Source organism: Sinocyclocheilus grahami, unplaced genomic scaffold (assembly GCF_001515645.1).
Source record: "Sinocyclocheilus grahami isolate Dianchi unplaced genomic scaffold, SAMN03320097.WGS_v1.1 scaffold43.1, whole genome shotgun sequence".
NCBI lineage: Eukaryota > Metazoa > Chordata > Actinopteri > Cypriniformes > Cyprinidae > Sinocyclocheilus > Sinocyclocheilus grahami.
The window spans coordinates 1,779,048-1,791,966 of NW_015505222.1; the positions used below are offsets into that span (position 1 = coordinate 1,779,048).

A 12,919-nucleotide genomic window follows, 5' to 3' on the forward strand; every position below is an offset into this window, starting at 1 on the left:
AACTATGATTTTCGCCTAAAAAAACTCCTAATTTGCTGCTTATTCATAATTAGTAAGGTAGTTGTTAAGTTTAGGTATTGGGATGTAGAATATGGTCATGCAGAATATGTGCTTTACAAGCACTAATAAACAGCCAATATGTTGTTAATAGGCATGCTAATAAGCAATTAGTTAATATTAAGAATTGGTCCCTATACTAAAGTGTTACCATTTCCCTTATCTTTTATTGGACAGCTAAGCAGATAGTCCTGCCCTAAACTCATGCGGTGGTTACAACTTTACATTTCCGAAAAACCATTGGGTTTATAACAACCAAAACAAGTAGCAAAGAAAAGACTGAAAGGACACACTTTATTTTAAGGACCAGTTCTCACTATTGGCTTACTATTAACTGTTGATTTTGCCTCAATAAACTCCTAACTTGCTGTTTATTAATAGTAAGTAAGCTAGTTGTTAAGTTTAGGTATTGGATTAAGGGATCTAAAATATGGTCATGCAGAACAAGGCATTAATATGTGCTGTATAAGGAATAATAAACAGCCAATATGCTAGTTCTATGCATGCTAATAAGCAACTAGTTAATAATGAGATATTACCTACTGAAGTTAGCTATAAAAGAAAGTTAGAATCTGAACACTAAGAGGTTTATTCTGAATGAAGTTCAGTGAATTTCTATGCAAACACTAAATGCATACTTACAACATGCCTTGTTTGCATTTACATTTATAGGAGCGCAACCTCACCCAGGAAGGTGGATTTGGCCTGTGGTCATCATGGCAGGCTTGTAACCATGACGACGGAGATGATGGCACCAGCACATGTCAGTGTCGCACTCGGGCCTGTGATAACCCCCGACCCCAGTGTGGAGGGATGAAGTGTGTCGGGGCCAACATCCAGGTGGCCAACTGCTCCAGGTACACCTACTCTACTAACCCTTATGCTTGTTAAAGTTCAAATATGACAAATATGACCCTTAAAAAGTAGTTCATTTGAGTTGTGTGCGATATTCCAGTCACATGATAGCTTTGTGTGAGGAACAAGCTGTTATTAACGTCACTGACAATTTTCTCTTCTGATGTAGCTCTCAAATCCCATCCGCACCCTCCATGTAAAATTGATTGGTTACTAGATACATCAGAATCAGAATCAGAAAGAGCTTTATTGCCAAGTATGTTTGCACATACAAGGAATTTGTTATAGTGAGTCAGCTTGGTCATACATGAGAACCAAGTCATTTTGCTTCATTGATAAGAAACCTGGCATGACTTATCTGGCCGAGCCATATTTGTATATATGTGAACACATAAAGTGTTGTTCAGAACTGTGGGGTTGGTTTGATTTTTAAAATGTTCTTTGGAAGAAGTATCTTATGATCACCAAGGCTGCATTTATTTGATTAAAAATACAGTAAAACTAGTAATATTGTGAAATATTATTACCATTTAATGTAGCCATTTTCTATTTGGATATATTGTAAAATGTAATTTATTCCAGTGATCAAAGTTGAATTTTCAGCATCATTACTCCAGTCTTCAGTGTCACATGATCCTTCAGAAATCCTTGCTGCTTAAGAAACATTTATGATCAGTTATTGATTTTTAAGCTATATTATCAATATTATCATCTTACTATTTAGCGGTTTGCATGAAAACATAATATTTCCACAATTATTTTTTTCAGGATTCTTTTCTAAATATAAAGTTCTAAAGAACAGCTATTTTATGAAGTAGAAATCTTTTGTAACATTATAGATGTCTTTACTGTCACTTTTGATCAGTTTAATGCATCACTAATGAATAAAAGTATAAATTTCTCAAAAAAAAAAAAAACTTATTTTTAACATTTGAAAGTTGTTCTTCACACAAAACACTGTCATGGAAAACTTGAAGTATACAGTTGCACACGTCATATGGATATAATGGTGCGTCTAATTTTTCAAGTTTGACAGCATCCCATTATTCACTGTCAAAACACAGGGAATGAAAACTCATATGGGTTTTGAAGGAGTAAGAGACTGAGTAAATGATTTTGTTTTTGGATGAACTAGGCCTTTATAATCTGGGACTCCCCATATTGAAGTGGCAGGTGTAAACAGTGCGGCTAGACTGATATATGAGAGCCAGAGAGATCAGCCTGAAGTCTTCAATCACAGCCAATCAAAGTGTCAAAGCACAAAGCATGTCTGATTCAGCTTTTCCGTGAGAGAAAGGCACCACCCAATGCTAACAGCTGCAGAGAGTGAGGCCTCGACTCCATCAATCCTGAACTCTGATACAGACGTGGCTTTATTCATTAGCTGCAAGCGGCTGACGCAGCGTTTCTGGCGGAGCAGCTCCTTCTTTGCATGTCCCATTATCCTGCAGTCACTTTCAGTCAATGAATGAATGTTCCAATTATATCTTCACCTAGAGAGCTTGTTTAAACACACACATCACCGGGTCTGGGTGCGAGAAACTAACAGGACGCAATGTTTCAGTATAACAGCAGAAGAGCAGCTGTGGCAGATCTATAATAGATGAGTAATGAGCTGCTAATACATCTTTGTCAGAAAGCTACTGTTAAGTTTAATAAAACTGATGTTACCTGTCAGGCTCTAAAGTTGTGATCACAATCCTGTGCAGTCATTATCAGGGGCTTAGAAGGAGTCGCTTGACTCCAGGTGACTCCAGAGGGGCTGTCCTTGTTATTAATTTGGAAAATAGGATTTTCTTACTTTTTCGAAGTAAATACTCTAACTTTGCAAACATTGCAACAGTGCAAAGCTCCCAGTTCGCTCACGTCCCTGCCCTATCCTTCATATCCTTTCAAACTTGTATGACAGGTTTAAAGGGGTCATGACCTGCCTTTGTTTTTTATGTTGTACGGTCCACTTATAAAGTTAAGATTTTTACATCAAAAAGCATAATTTAGAAGTAATAGGCTATTTACATTACTGTCGGATCCAATATAGTCGCACAGCATCGTCTTTTAGTTTCAATCTTTCTGAAAATCCTGCATCGAGTTGTGCCTTGCTTGTAAACTAATCCGCGGTAAAATGAAGTGAAGAAAGGAACGAGCTCTTACTGATGCGGTCTGGAACTTCATTAAAAATAAAGTTCATCCACTCTTTCCTAACGTTGGGATCAGAAGGAAGGCAATGCAAAGACTGTTATTTTCCACAAATTGGCACTGCAGAGCGTCCTGTTGTTTTCAGAGACATCTTTATCGTTTGGTTTCTGCATAGACCTGCGTGTTCGACTCTCTGGTAAACTACTATGCGTGAATCAGTGGGCGGGGCTAAACAGACAGTGATGTCGATCGTCTTCTGCGGAGGTGGTGCTTATCTACCTATTACATCATATATAGGAACATTACAAAAGCTGTCGTTTTGGCAGACTGCCATCAGTATAAGCTGGTTTAAGACTAACGACAAAGTTTTGAGTTCTGAAACTTACAGGATGCTTTTATAGTACAGTGACCTCTTGTGTACAATGTCAAAAGATCAAGGGGATTTTGGTTTCTCTGTTCATGACCCCTTTAAAGTCAGTGGGGTTTTAGACCCCATTGACTTCCATTGTATGGACAATTACGGTTCCACAGAAGAGTAAAGTAAGTATCAGTGGGGTTATTGTTAACGTAAACTAAATCTATGAAAAAAAAATTTGTAATTGGAAAAAAGCTGTAAAAAATTTTTTTTTGATGAAAATCTGAAATTTTGCCTTGGCAACTAAATAAAAGAAGTTTAAATTGAAGTCAGTGTTATTATAGTTAACTAAAACTGAAACTATATATATATATATATATAGAGAGAGAGAAAATTGTTAATTAAAATAAATGTAAACTGAAATAAAATATAAAACTTTTTTTTATTTCAGCTAGTTGCCAAGGCAGCATTTCTCATTTTTATTTAGTTTAACTTAATATACTAAAATAACTAAAACTAAAACTGAAATAAAAATCAATAAAACTAGACAGGCATATATAAAAATACTAAAACGACAAAAACATTTAATGAAAACTGGTTCAAAATATTAATAAAAACTTTAATTGTATCTCAATGATACTATAATAACAGTAGTACTGAAGTACTAAAATTACTAATAAAATAAAATAAGAAATATGTTTTGAAATAAAAGTGAATTCAATCTGTGCATTAAACACAGAGTAAATAAATAAAGAAAACACTTAAAATGACTGAAGCGTAAACAAATTAAATTGTAAATATAACAATAATAGAAATACTAAAGATAAATAAAACAAAATAAAATGTCAAAAGCACAACAAAATGACTGAAATGCAAACAAAATTAAACTGTAAATATAAAAATAAAAGATCATTCAAATTTTTAATAAATACTATAATAGTATAGAAGAAAACACATTGAAAAGTATGGTCAAAGATACATTTTTAAAACAAACAAGAAGGCAAGCGTCACTTACAATTTCTTCTCAAGAATCTAGTTAGCTGAACGGATCATTCTGATGTCATCATGACAGCACAGCCCCGATCACATTATCACATGACCGCCCACATTTACATATTAACACCTAAACAGTATTTAGCTGCTGCAGTACCATTGGTAAACTATCACTGGTACACAGAGGCTAGACAATCATAAGTAAGGTCATTTACATATAGACGTCTTATAGAAGTCGCTTTTATTTAAAAGGACAGAGAGAAAGTGGGAAATAGTCATGAAACAAGTTACTACTGTGTTTTTAGTCCAAGAAACATTGACAAACATTATACAATTACAAAAAGTGACAAATATGGCCTCTTTAATGTACTACTGATAGCCTACCAGACTGTTATTGTATGGTATCCATGCTAACGCCTGCTTCTGTTTGTTCAGGAACGGAGGCTGGACTCCCTGGTCGTCCTGGGCCGAGTGCAGCACCAGCTGTGGCATTGGGTTTGAGGTCCGTCAGCGATCCTGCAACAACCCAGCACCCCGACACGGAGGACGCGTATGTGTGGGTCAGGCACGAGAGGAGAGGTGAGACGAGAGGAAAGATGGACTACAGGCTGTGCTTTATAGTTCTGATTCAATTCATAAAAAGGCCTCTTTGGATTAATTGGTTCGGGACTCAGGTGATATTAATTCACTACAAAAAACTGAATCTTAAGTGTCAAGTCTTCAGGAATCAGTTGGACTACACTAGCTATGCGTTATGGTTTTGTTTCACTAAGAGTCATTTGTTTGATTGTTTAACTAAACTGAACTGAATCATAAGGGTGTGTTTATCTGAGTTGACTGGAAGATGATTCGGTTTCATTTGTGTGTGATTCAGATTGTGTAATGAAAAGAATCCATGTCCTGTTCCGGTGTCCTGGGTCTCCTGGAGCGCTTGGTCCAAATGTAGTGTTCCCTGCGGTGGTGGAATCCAATCCCGCATTCGGACTTGCGAGAACGGAAACACGTGTCCTGGTTGCCCTCTGGTAGGGTCTTCAACTGGTCATAAAAAAAAATAAAAAAAATCTAATATTAGAAAAAGATGCAAAAACTACGCGTGTTACTGTATCCAGGAGTATAAGGTGTGTAATTTGGACGCATGTGCCGAAGTGAGGCGGACCACCCCGTGGACACCCTGGTACCCTGTTAATGTGACTCAGATGGGGGCGAGACAGGAGCAGAGGGTCAGGTACACCTGCAGGGCTCTCCTCGCTGACCCTCACGACCTTCAGCTTGGCAAACGCAAGATAGAGACTCGCCTCTGTCCCACCAGTGATGGAGCTGCTGCCTGCGAAACTGACGGTACACACACACAGCCTCAGAGGCACATACTCAAATATGCACACATCCTGTTAGATAGGGCGGCACCATTTGGAGGAACAATCTAATTGCTGTTTTTCTGGTAAAAATTGTGATTAAAATGTGATTTTAAAAAAAGAGCTCTATGTTTGCTATGCTTGTTTGTAGGTACAATTTGGCCTGAAATGTTGTAATTATATATCAATATATTAAAAAATAAAATAATAATAATGATAATGATAATAATGATCTTTTTGTTTACTTTTATTTAGTAATTATTATTATTATTATTATTAACAAATAAAATATCAAACAAAATAAGAATTTAATACATAATAATAATAATTATTATTATTATTTTACTACAAATAATAATTATAATTAAAAATGCTACAAATATAAAACAAAACAAGAATTATTAGTAGTAGTAGTACATTAATATTTATATTTTTATTTAATTATATTATTATTGTTGTTGTTGTTAAAATATAATAAAATATTAAACAAAATAGGAAATATTACTGTTGTAATATTTCACTGTAAAATAAAAAAATGTGTATTTAAGAAAAATAATAATTGTAGTTTACAGTACAACTGTAGAATTTACAATACCAATCTTTATGGCTGGTTTAATTTTTTAATTTTCAAGTGTTAAACCATCAAACGTTTATTTTGACGAAAATTGCAGGGAGCTCGTAAAGCTTCGCTTTTGTTCACAGTAGCTCCTAAGCACTTCTCATTATTTGTATGGGCAGATGGTAGCGCATTCCTAAATGCACGTTAGATAAGTGACCCAAACTGGGATGGAGTTTGTTAGGAGCAACACTTACATGTAAACCAAGCCACTCTGAGATGCTGAAATCACTGTATCATGAGCTGCTCATGTATAAATAAACACAGTTCCGTTGTTCACTTCAAAACTCACCGCGCATATATTTAACTAAATCGCAGCCTTGATAATTGCACTACGAAATATTACGATTCAGATTAACTGTGCAGCCCTACTATATGCACCCTTTTACATTTGTATAGGTCTAGTTGAGGACTTGTTGAGAATGGGTCGACCTGTGACACGAGTACAAGGAGCCACCTGGTCGTCATGGGAGACGTGGTCTGCGTGTTCCAAAGAGTGCTCCAAAGGCTTCCGCACACGCAAGCGCTCGTGCGCCACACCGGATGGCAAGAGCACGCTGTTCGCCTGCAGCGGAGCGCCGGTCGAGTATCAGGACTGCAACACTCAGCCGTGCCCAGGTCTGAGAGAGCCTTGTATCATCTTAAATAAGTCACTCGTGCCCCGTTAATGGAGTAGTGTAATAATAGTGTTGTTTTTCAGTGAAGGGGGCGTGGTCATGCTGGTCTTCCTGGTCTCAGTGTTCTACTTCCTGTGGTGGCGGTCACTACCAGCGCTCCCGTACCTGCTCTAACCCTTCTCCTGCTCATTCTGGAGACATCTGCATCGGCCTGCACACGGAGGAAGCGCTCTGTAACACACACGAGTGTGAAGGTGAGAAAATCGCATAATAGCAGCATTAAGAGAATATTGTTTTTTAAGGAATACATATTTGGAAACAAAATAATGTTTTAATGATAAATACATTTAAAACAGTTCTTACAAAATGTGCTTAAACACTTTCCACAGTCTTCGTCTTTACGTTTCCTGTAAAATCCAGTAATTTACCTTAACTATATCCATATATTAACTCTTTCCCCGCCAGCATTTTTGAAAAAAGTTGCCAGCCACTGCCAGCGATTTTGATGATTTTCACTAAAATTTGATGGCTTCCAGAATATTTTGCTGTATGTTTTATTCTAGCTTAAAGCATTCTTTTTTTTATCAACACTTGAATGTAGGTAGGTTTCATAAAAATGCATAATTTTGAGCAAAAAGGTGAGAAAATCACATTTTTATTATCAAAGCATAAATCCAGTAAATCGCTTCTATCAACACCTCCAAAGCTTGCACAGACATATACCACTTCCTGGATCAACATTTTACTCCGTAACATTATGCAGTTTTCATTTATATGCTGCCATTGCTGATGATCGCATTATTTTGCATATGCATCTCTTTACATAAGAGATCGCTCGTTTCTCCGTCCTGTACACATGTGTTTTTGTTCGGGAGGTTTTGTACTCATTCAGAAGATGTGTAATAGCGCCCCCGAGTGTATAACAGGGAAAACACGAAAATCCGTAAAAACTCATCTTTGGCGGGGAAGCGTTGTCTTCTAAAAAACGAGATAACTCGTCAATGGCGGGGAAAGAGTTAAACAACAATACTTAACAACAAAACAAATGTAGCATATTTCATTGGTTTATTTACGTTTATATTTTTACTACTGTCAAAAGTCTTTTTGTATATTTAATAGTAACTAAACTGATTATTCACTGGTCTTAAAGGGATAGTTCATCCAAAAATGAAAATGTGATGTTTATCTGCTTACCCCCAGGGCATCCAAGATGTAGGTGACTTTGTTTCTTCAGTAGAACACAAATTATGATTTTTAAGTCCAACCGTTGCAGTCTATCAGTCGTATAATGCATGGCAATGGTATCAAAATCTATGAGAGTAAAAAAAACATGCACAGACAAATCCAAATTAAACCCTGCGGCACGTGACGACACATTGATGTCCTAAGACACGAAACGATCGGTTTGTGCCAGAAACCGAACAGTATTTATATCATATTTTACCTCTAATACACCACTATATCCAACTGTCTTTGAGCGCGCGCACGGCATCCGGTGCGTGAGGTGTGTACGCGCTCTGGCGTAGTTTACGTTAATGGGTGTGTTGATATCCAGCCGAAGAGCAATCAATTCTACTGAAGAAACAAAGTCACCTACATCTTGGATGCCCTGGGGGTAAGCAGATAAACATCAAATTTTCATTTTTGGATGAACTATCCCTTTAATACGGTAAGTAATAATCTGTGTTTGATTCAATAAAAAGAACCAGCTCATAAGAGTAATTCGATTTACGAATCGATTGAACTGTACCAGTTGTTCTGTATGTGACTGATTCACTAAAAAGAACTGGTTCATAAGAGTCATTGGTTCTTGAATTGGTTGAACTTCACCTGTTGTTCTGTATGTGTTTGATTCATTAAATATAACTGGTTCATAAGAGTCATTCTTTTGGGAATTGGTTGACCGTACCAGTTAGACTCTGTGTTTGATTCACCGGTTCATAAGGGTAATTCATTCAGAAATCAAGTTTAACCCTAACTCTTCTAACAGTACTGTAATTGTTTGATTCACTAAGAATAACCAGCTCATTCAGTCGTAATTGGTTGGTCTGAACTAGTTGCACTGTATATGTGTGATTCACTTAAAAGAACTGGTTCATAAGAATAATTTGATTGGGAATCAGTTAGACTGTACCAGTCAAAGAATAATTTTTTACAAGTAATTTTGTTTGGGAGATAAACACACTGGTTTGGGAGAAATACCCCACTTCCCCTTTAAATACTCTGCATGACTGTTCATGATGACTAAAGATTGTAAACACAATTGTGAACTGTTCTGTTTATCTTGCTCACCTGTGTCAGGTGGGTGGGGGGCATGGTCAGAGTGGGCGAAGTGTAACGAGGAGGGGCTGCAGCTCCGGATTCGTACATGTGAAATAAGCTCCGCCTCTTGCCAAGGAAACTCCACAGATCAGAGACAGTGTGGACCCAATGAGAGTGCAGGTTAGTTCCTTTCCCTCTTTTTACTTGTTTCTTTCTGACATCTCAGACTACAGTATTGTTTCATTTTCTTAATTCTAGTGCTGTCAAAGGGACAGAAGAGGAGCATAAACTGTGGAGGTAAATCTTACATCATCCACCAGCATTCAGGTTTTGATGTGTCTAATGCCCCTAGTGTAACATTTCTTTCTCTTTTGGTCTCCTGCAGGGTTTTCTCTGTTCCATTTGGTGCTGACTGGAGCGTGCTGTTTTCTGGGAGCCGTTTTGTTGTCCGTCCTGGTGTATGTGTACTGTCAGAGACTCCGTAAACCCCCTCAAGAATCCGCAGTTATCCATCCCAGCACCCCCAACCACCTTCACTATAAAGAGAACAGCTGTGCGCCCAAGAACGACTTATACACACCCATGGAGTTCAAGGTATCCCATCATGCCACAGTGTTCTCTCTGTATTACCCTTAACTGGTGGGTTGCAACCGCAATACAGATTAGTGCAGATAATAAAATCCGCTTAATCATATAATCATGTATTGTTATTACAGAGAAATAAATAGGATTTAACTTTTTTAAAGGGAAGGAGAAAATGATTCCTATAATTCTAGAAACCAGAATAGTCATTATTAATTGTGCATTTTGTTTGGCTTAGACCAGGGTTCCTCCATAGGCGGGCCATATCTGGCCTGTGAGAGTAAAAGGTTTGGCCCGCACTAATTTCAAATAATGTGGCATGAAAATTCAAACGCAGCATTAGTAGTAGTATTAGTAGTATTTGTTCACATTTGTTTAATAAATAATTCTGGTCTTGTCACTGTTGAGAATAATTATCATATAATACAATTATTATCATATTTTTATATTATAGTGTATTATTTTTATTATTCACTTTTGTTCACTAAGTTGGGTTCACTTGACATCTGATGTGAAATCTGAAACAGTTGAGAATCGCACCTTTCTCTAATCTGTCTCAAAGGAATCCGTCTTTTCTATCATTCCTCATTTTCCGGTTTCCTCTTTTCCCTCAGAGCGTTGACATCACAGGGCCGCTGCAGCATGATGCAAAACATGCTGTGGCCTTTGAAATATTGAAGAGACTTTCGACATCTCGTGTGCTCACTTTATGTGCTTTCTCTCTGTTCCCCGCAGACTCTGAATAAGAATAACCTGCTTCCACCGGATGAAAGCTGCAACTTCTTCCCATCAGCGTTACCGCAGACCAACGTCTACGCCACCACATATTACCCGTCTCCTTTGGGCAAATACGACTTCCCTTCCATGGATTCACCTTGCAGCTACATGCACAGCTGATGCACGGACACACATCTCATGCTTTCTTAGGGCAGTGTGACCACAGTTACACACCCTCATCCATCCGTGCAGATGCATTGGAAAATGCATGGATCCACAGGAAGGCTGAGTGCATAATCTGCATCTCAAATGGTGCAGGAAAATTCAAAGGAGTGATGTTCGGATAAGATGTAGTTTTCTTGTAGCATTGTAGAACTGGAAGTCACGGGTTCAGCTGATCACATGCGTCGTAATAACTACAGACTGACACTCACAAAGCATGCACACTTCTTACAATGCAAAGGAGCAAGAGGAATTCTGGGATCAATTTTAAAACTGTATTGTGATGTACTACTTTATGTGCTGGCGTCTTTGTGTTGTTCTCACTTTGAGTCGTAAAGCATGAAGGCTTCCAGACAGCTGTGACGTCTCACAGTAAGCCTGAGCATCTGTTTCACTAATTTGTTCCTGGTTTACGTCTTTTTCTGCTCCAGAACCCCAAGAACTACAAGGACATGAGCTCCATGGAATCAGGATGACCGGTGATGCGGCAAAAAACAAACAATGGTTTTGCTTTGCCTTCAGTGGAAGATGTTTTGAAGGATGTTCATGCTGCTCCTTCCCATACAATGAAGCATTCAGGGCATGTCAAGCTCACAAATATACAAAACCGTGCTATAAAAGTATCAAAAAAGTCATCCCTATGGCTTATGCACCATATTCCAAGTCTGAAACATGCAGTAGTTTTAAATGAGAAACTGAAATTTAAGTTACCTGCTTAAAAATTCAAATTCACATATTCAAACTTTTTTATATTTTGCACATTCTGTCAAACGTCTTTTTCTCTGTTCAGTGGAGATGATGAAATGGCATGAGGATGAGTAAATAAAATATAAACATTTTGGTCAATCATTTCAAACGAATTGCTACTGAAACATGGCAGTCTGAAACAGCTCTGTGCGAGTGTTATTGAATCTAAAGGGATGTACGTTTGTAAGTATGTGTATATTTGTAGCTGGCATTATATATTTATACACAAATGATGATTTTTCTTTTTCTTTTTTTGGATGGAATCAGGTATATTTTTCCTTGCTATAACTCCACAGTGAACATATGACAGTGAGAGCAGCAACTGTTGTCTTCAGTACGCTACGAATGCTCAGATTTACACTTATTTCTTGCTATTACAGTTTTGTTTTGTTTTCTGTCTGGGATTGTGTACAGTACATGTTTAATGAAAATATGTTTTATGAAATATTTTAAGCTAATTCTTTCCATTGAGCCCATATGAACTTCAATGCAGACGCAGAGTCTGGTGGGATGTTGAATATGGCATTAGAGCGGAAGCGGCCGCGGTCGTGTGTATAGTGTGTATCGTGAGCTGGACACTTGCTGATGATGCTTTTTTACGCTGATGTTGCATGGATGCTGCATTATCTGAATGCAGACGGTTCTCTATGCAAGAAAAAAAAGAAAATGGTTTTCCAACACATGATCACTGCCTTTATACACTGTGACCTTTTGCTATGTTTTTATATGTTGTACATTGTAAAAATAAATACATATCCAGCTGGGTGTCAAAACACCACAATTTACTTTTCTGTCAGTCTATCTAGATAGAATCTATCTATCGTTCTATCATTCTATCTATCGTTCTATTGTTGTGTCTATCGGTATTTCTATCTATCTGTTCTGTCTATCCATCTTTCGGTATATCTATCTATCTATCGGTCTGTTCTGTCTATCGATCTTTCAGTATTTCTATCTATCTATCTATCTATCTATCTATCTGTGTTCTGTCTATCCATCTTTCGGTATTTCTATCTATCTATCTGTCTGTTCTGTCTATCCATCTTTCGGTATTTCTATCTATCTATCTATCTATCTCTCTGTGTTCTGTCTATCCATCTTTCGGTATTTCTATCTATCTATCTATCTATCTCTCTGTGTTCTGTCTATCCATCTTTCAGTATTTCTATCTATCTTTCGGTATTTCTATCTATCTATCTATCTATCTATCTATCTGTTCTGTCTATCCATCTTTCTGTATTTCTATCTATCCATCTGTCTGTCTCTTATCTATCTGTCTGTCTATCTATCTATCTGTCTGTTCTGTCTATCCATCTTTCGGTATTTCTATCTATCTATCTGTTCTGTCTATCCATCTTTCGGTATTTCTATCTATCTATCTATCTATCTATCTATCTATCTATCTGTA

The 12,919-nt window shown here is 37.3% G+C and overlaps 1 protein-coding gene across 1 annotated transcript in view; it reads left to right on the forward strand.

Annotated features, from left to right (window-relative positions):
- Window positions 1–12,282, forward strand: part of sema5bb (sema domain, seven thrombospondin repeats (type 1 and type 1-like), transmembrane domain (TM) and short cytoplasmic domain, (semaphorin) 5Bb) — a 68,956-nt gene extending 56,674 nt beyond the window's left edge. The window contains exons 13-22 of the mRNA XM_016268117.1: window positions 730–914; window positions 4,832–4,975; window positions 5,271–5,418; window positions 5,506–5,734; window positions 6,764–6,982; window positions 7,065–7,235; window positions 9,283–9,423; window positions 9,502–9,540; window positions 9,629–9,837; window positions 10,561–12,282. Coding sequence (XP_016123603.1) covers window positions 730–914; window positions 4,832–4,975; window positions 5,271–5,418; window positions 5,506–5,734; window positions 6,764–6,982; window positions 7,065–7,235; window positions 9,283–9,423; window positions 9,502–9,540; window positions 9,629–9,837; window positions 10,561–10,722 — 1,647 coding nt within the window. The 3' untranslated portion in view covers window positions 10,723–12,282. The remainder of the gene's footprint in view (window positions 1–729; window positions 915–4,831; window positions 4,976–5,270; window positions 5,419–5,505; window positions 5,735–6,763; window positions 6,983–7,064; window positions 7,236–9,282; window positions 9,424–9,501; window positions 9,541–9,628; window positions 9,838–10,560) is intronic.
- Window positions 12,283–12,919: the final 637 nt, after the last annotated feature.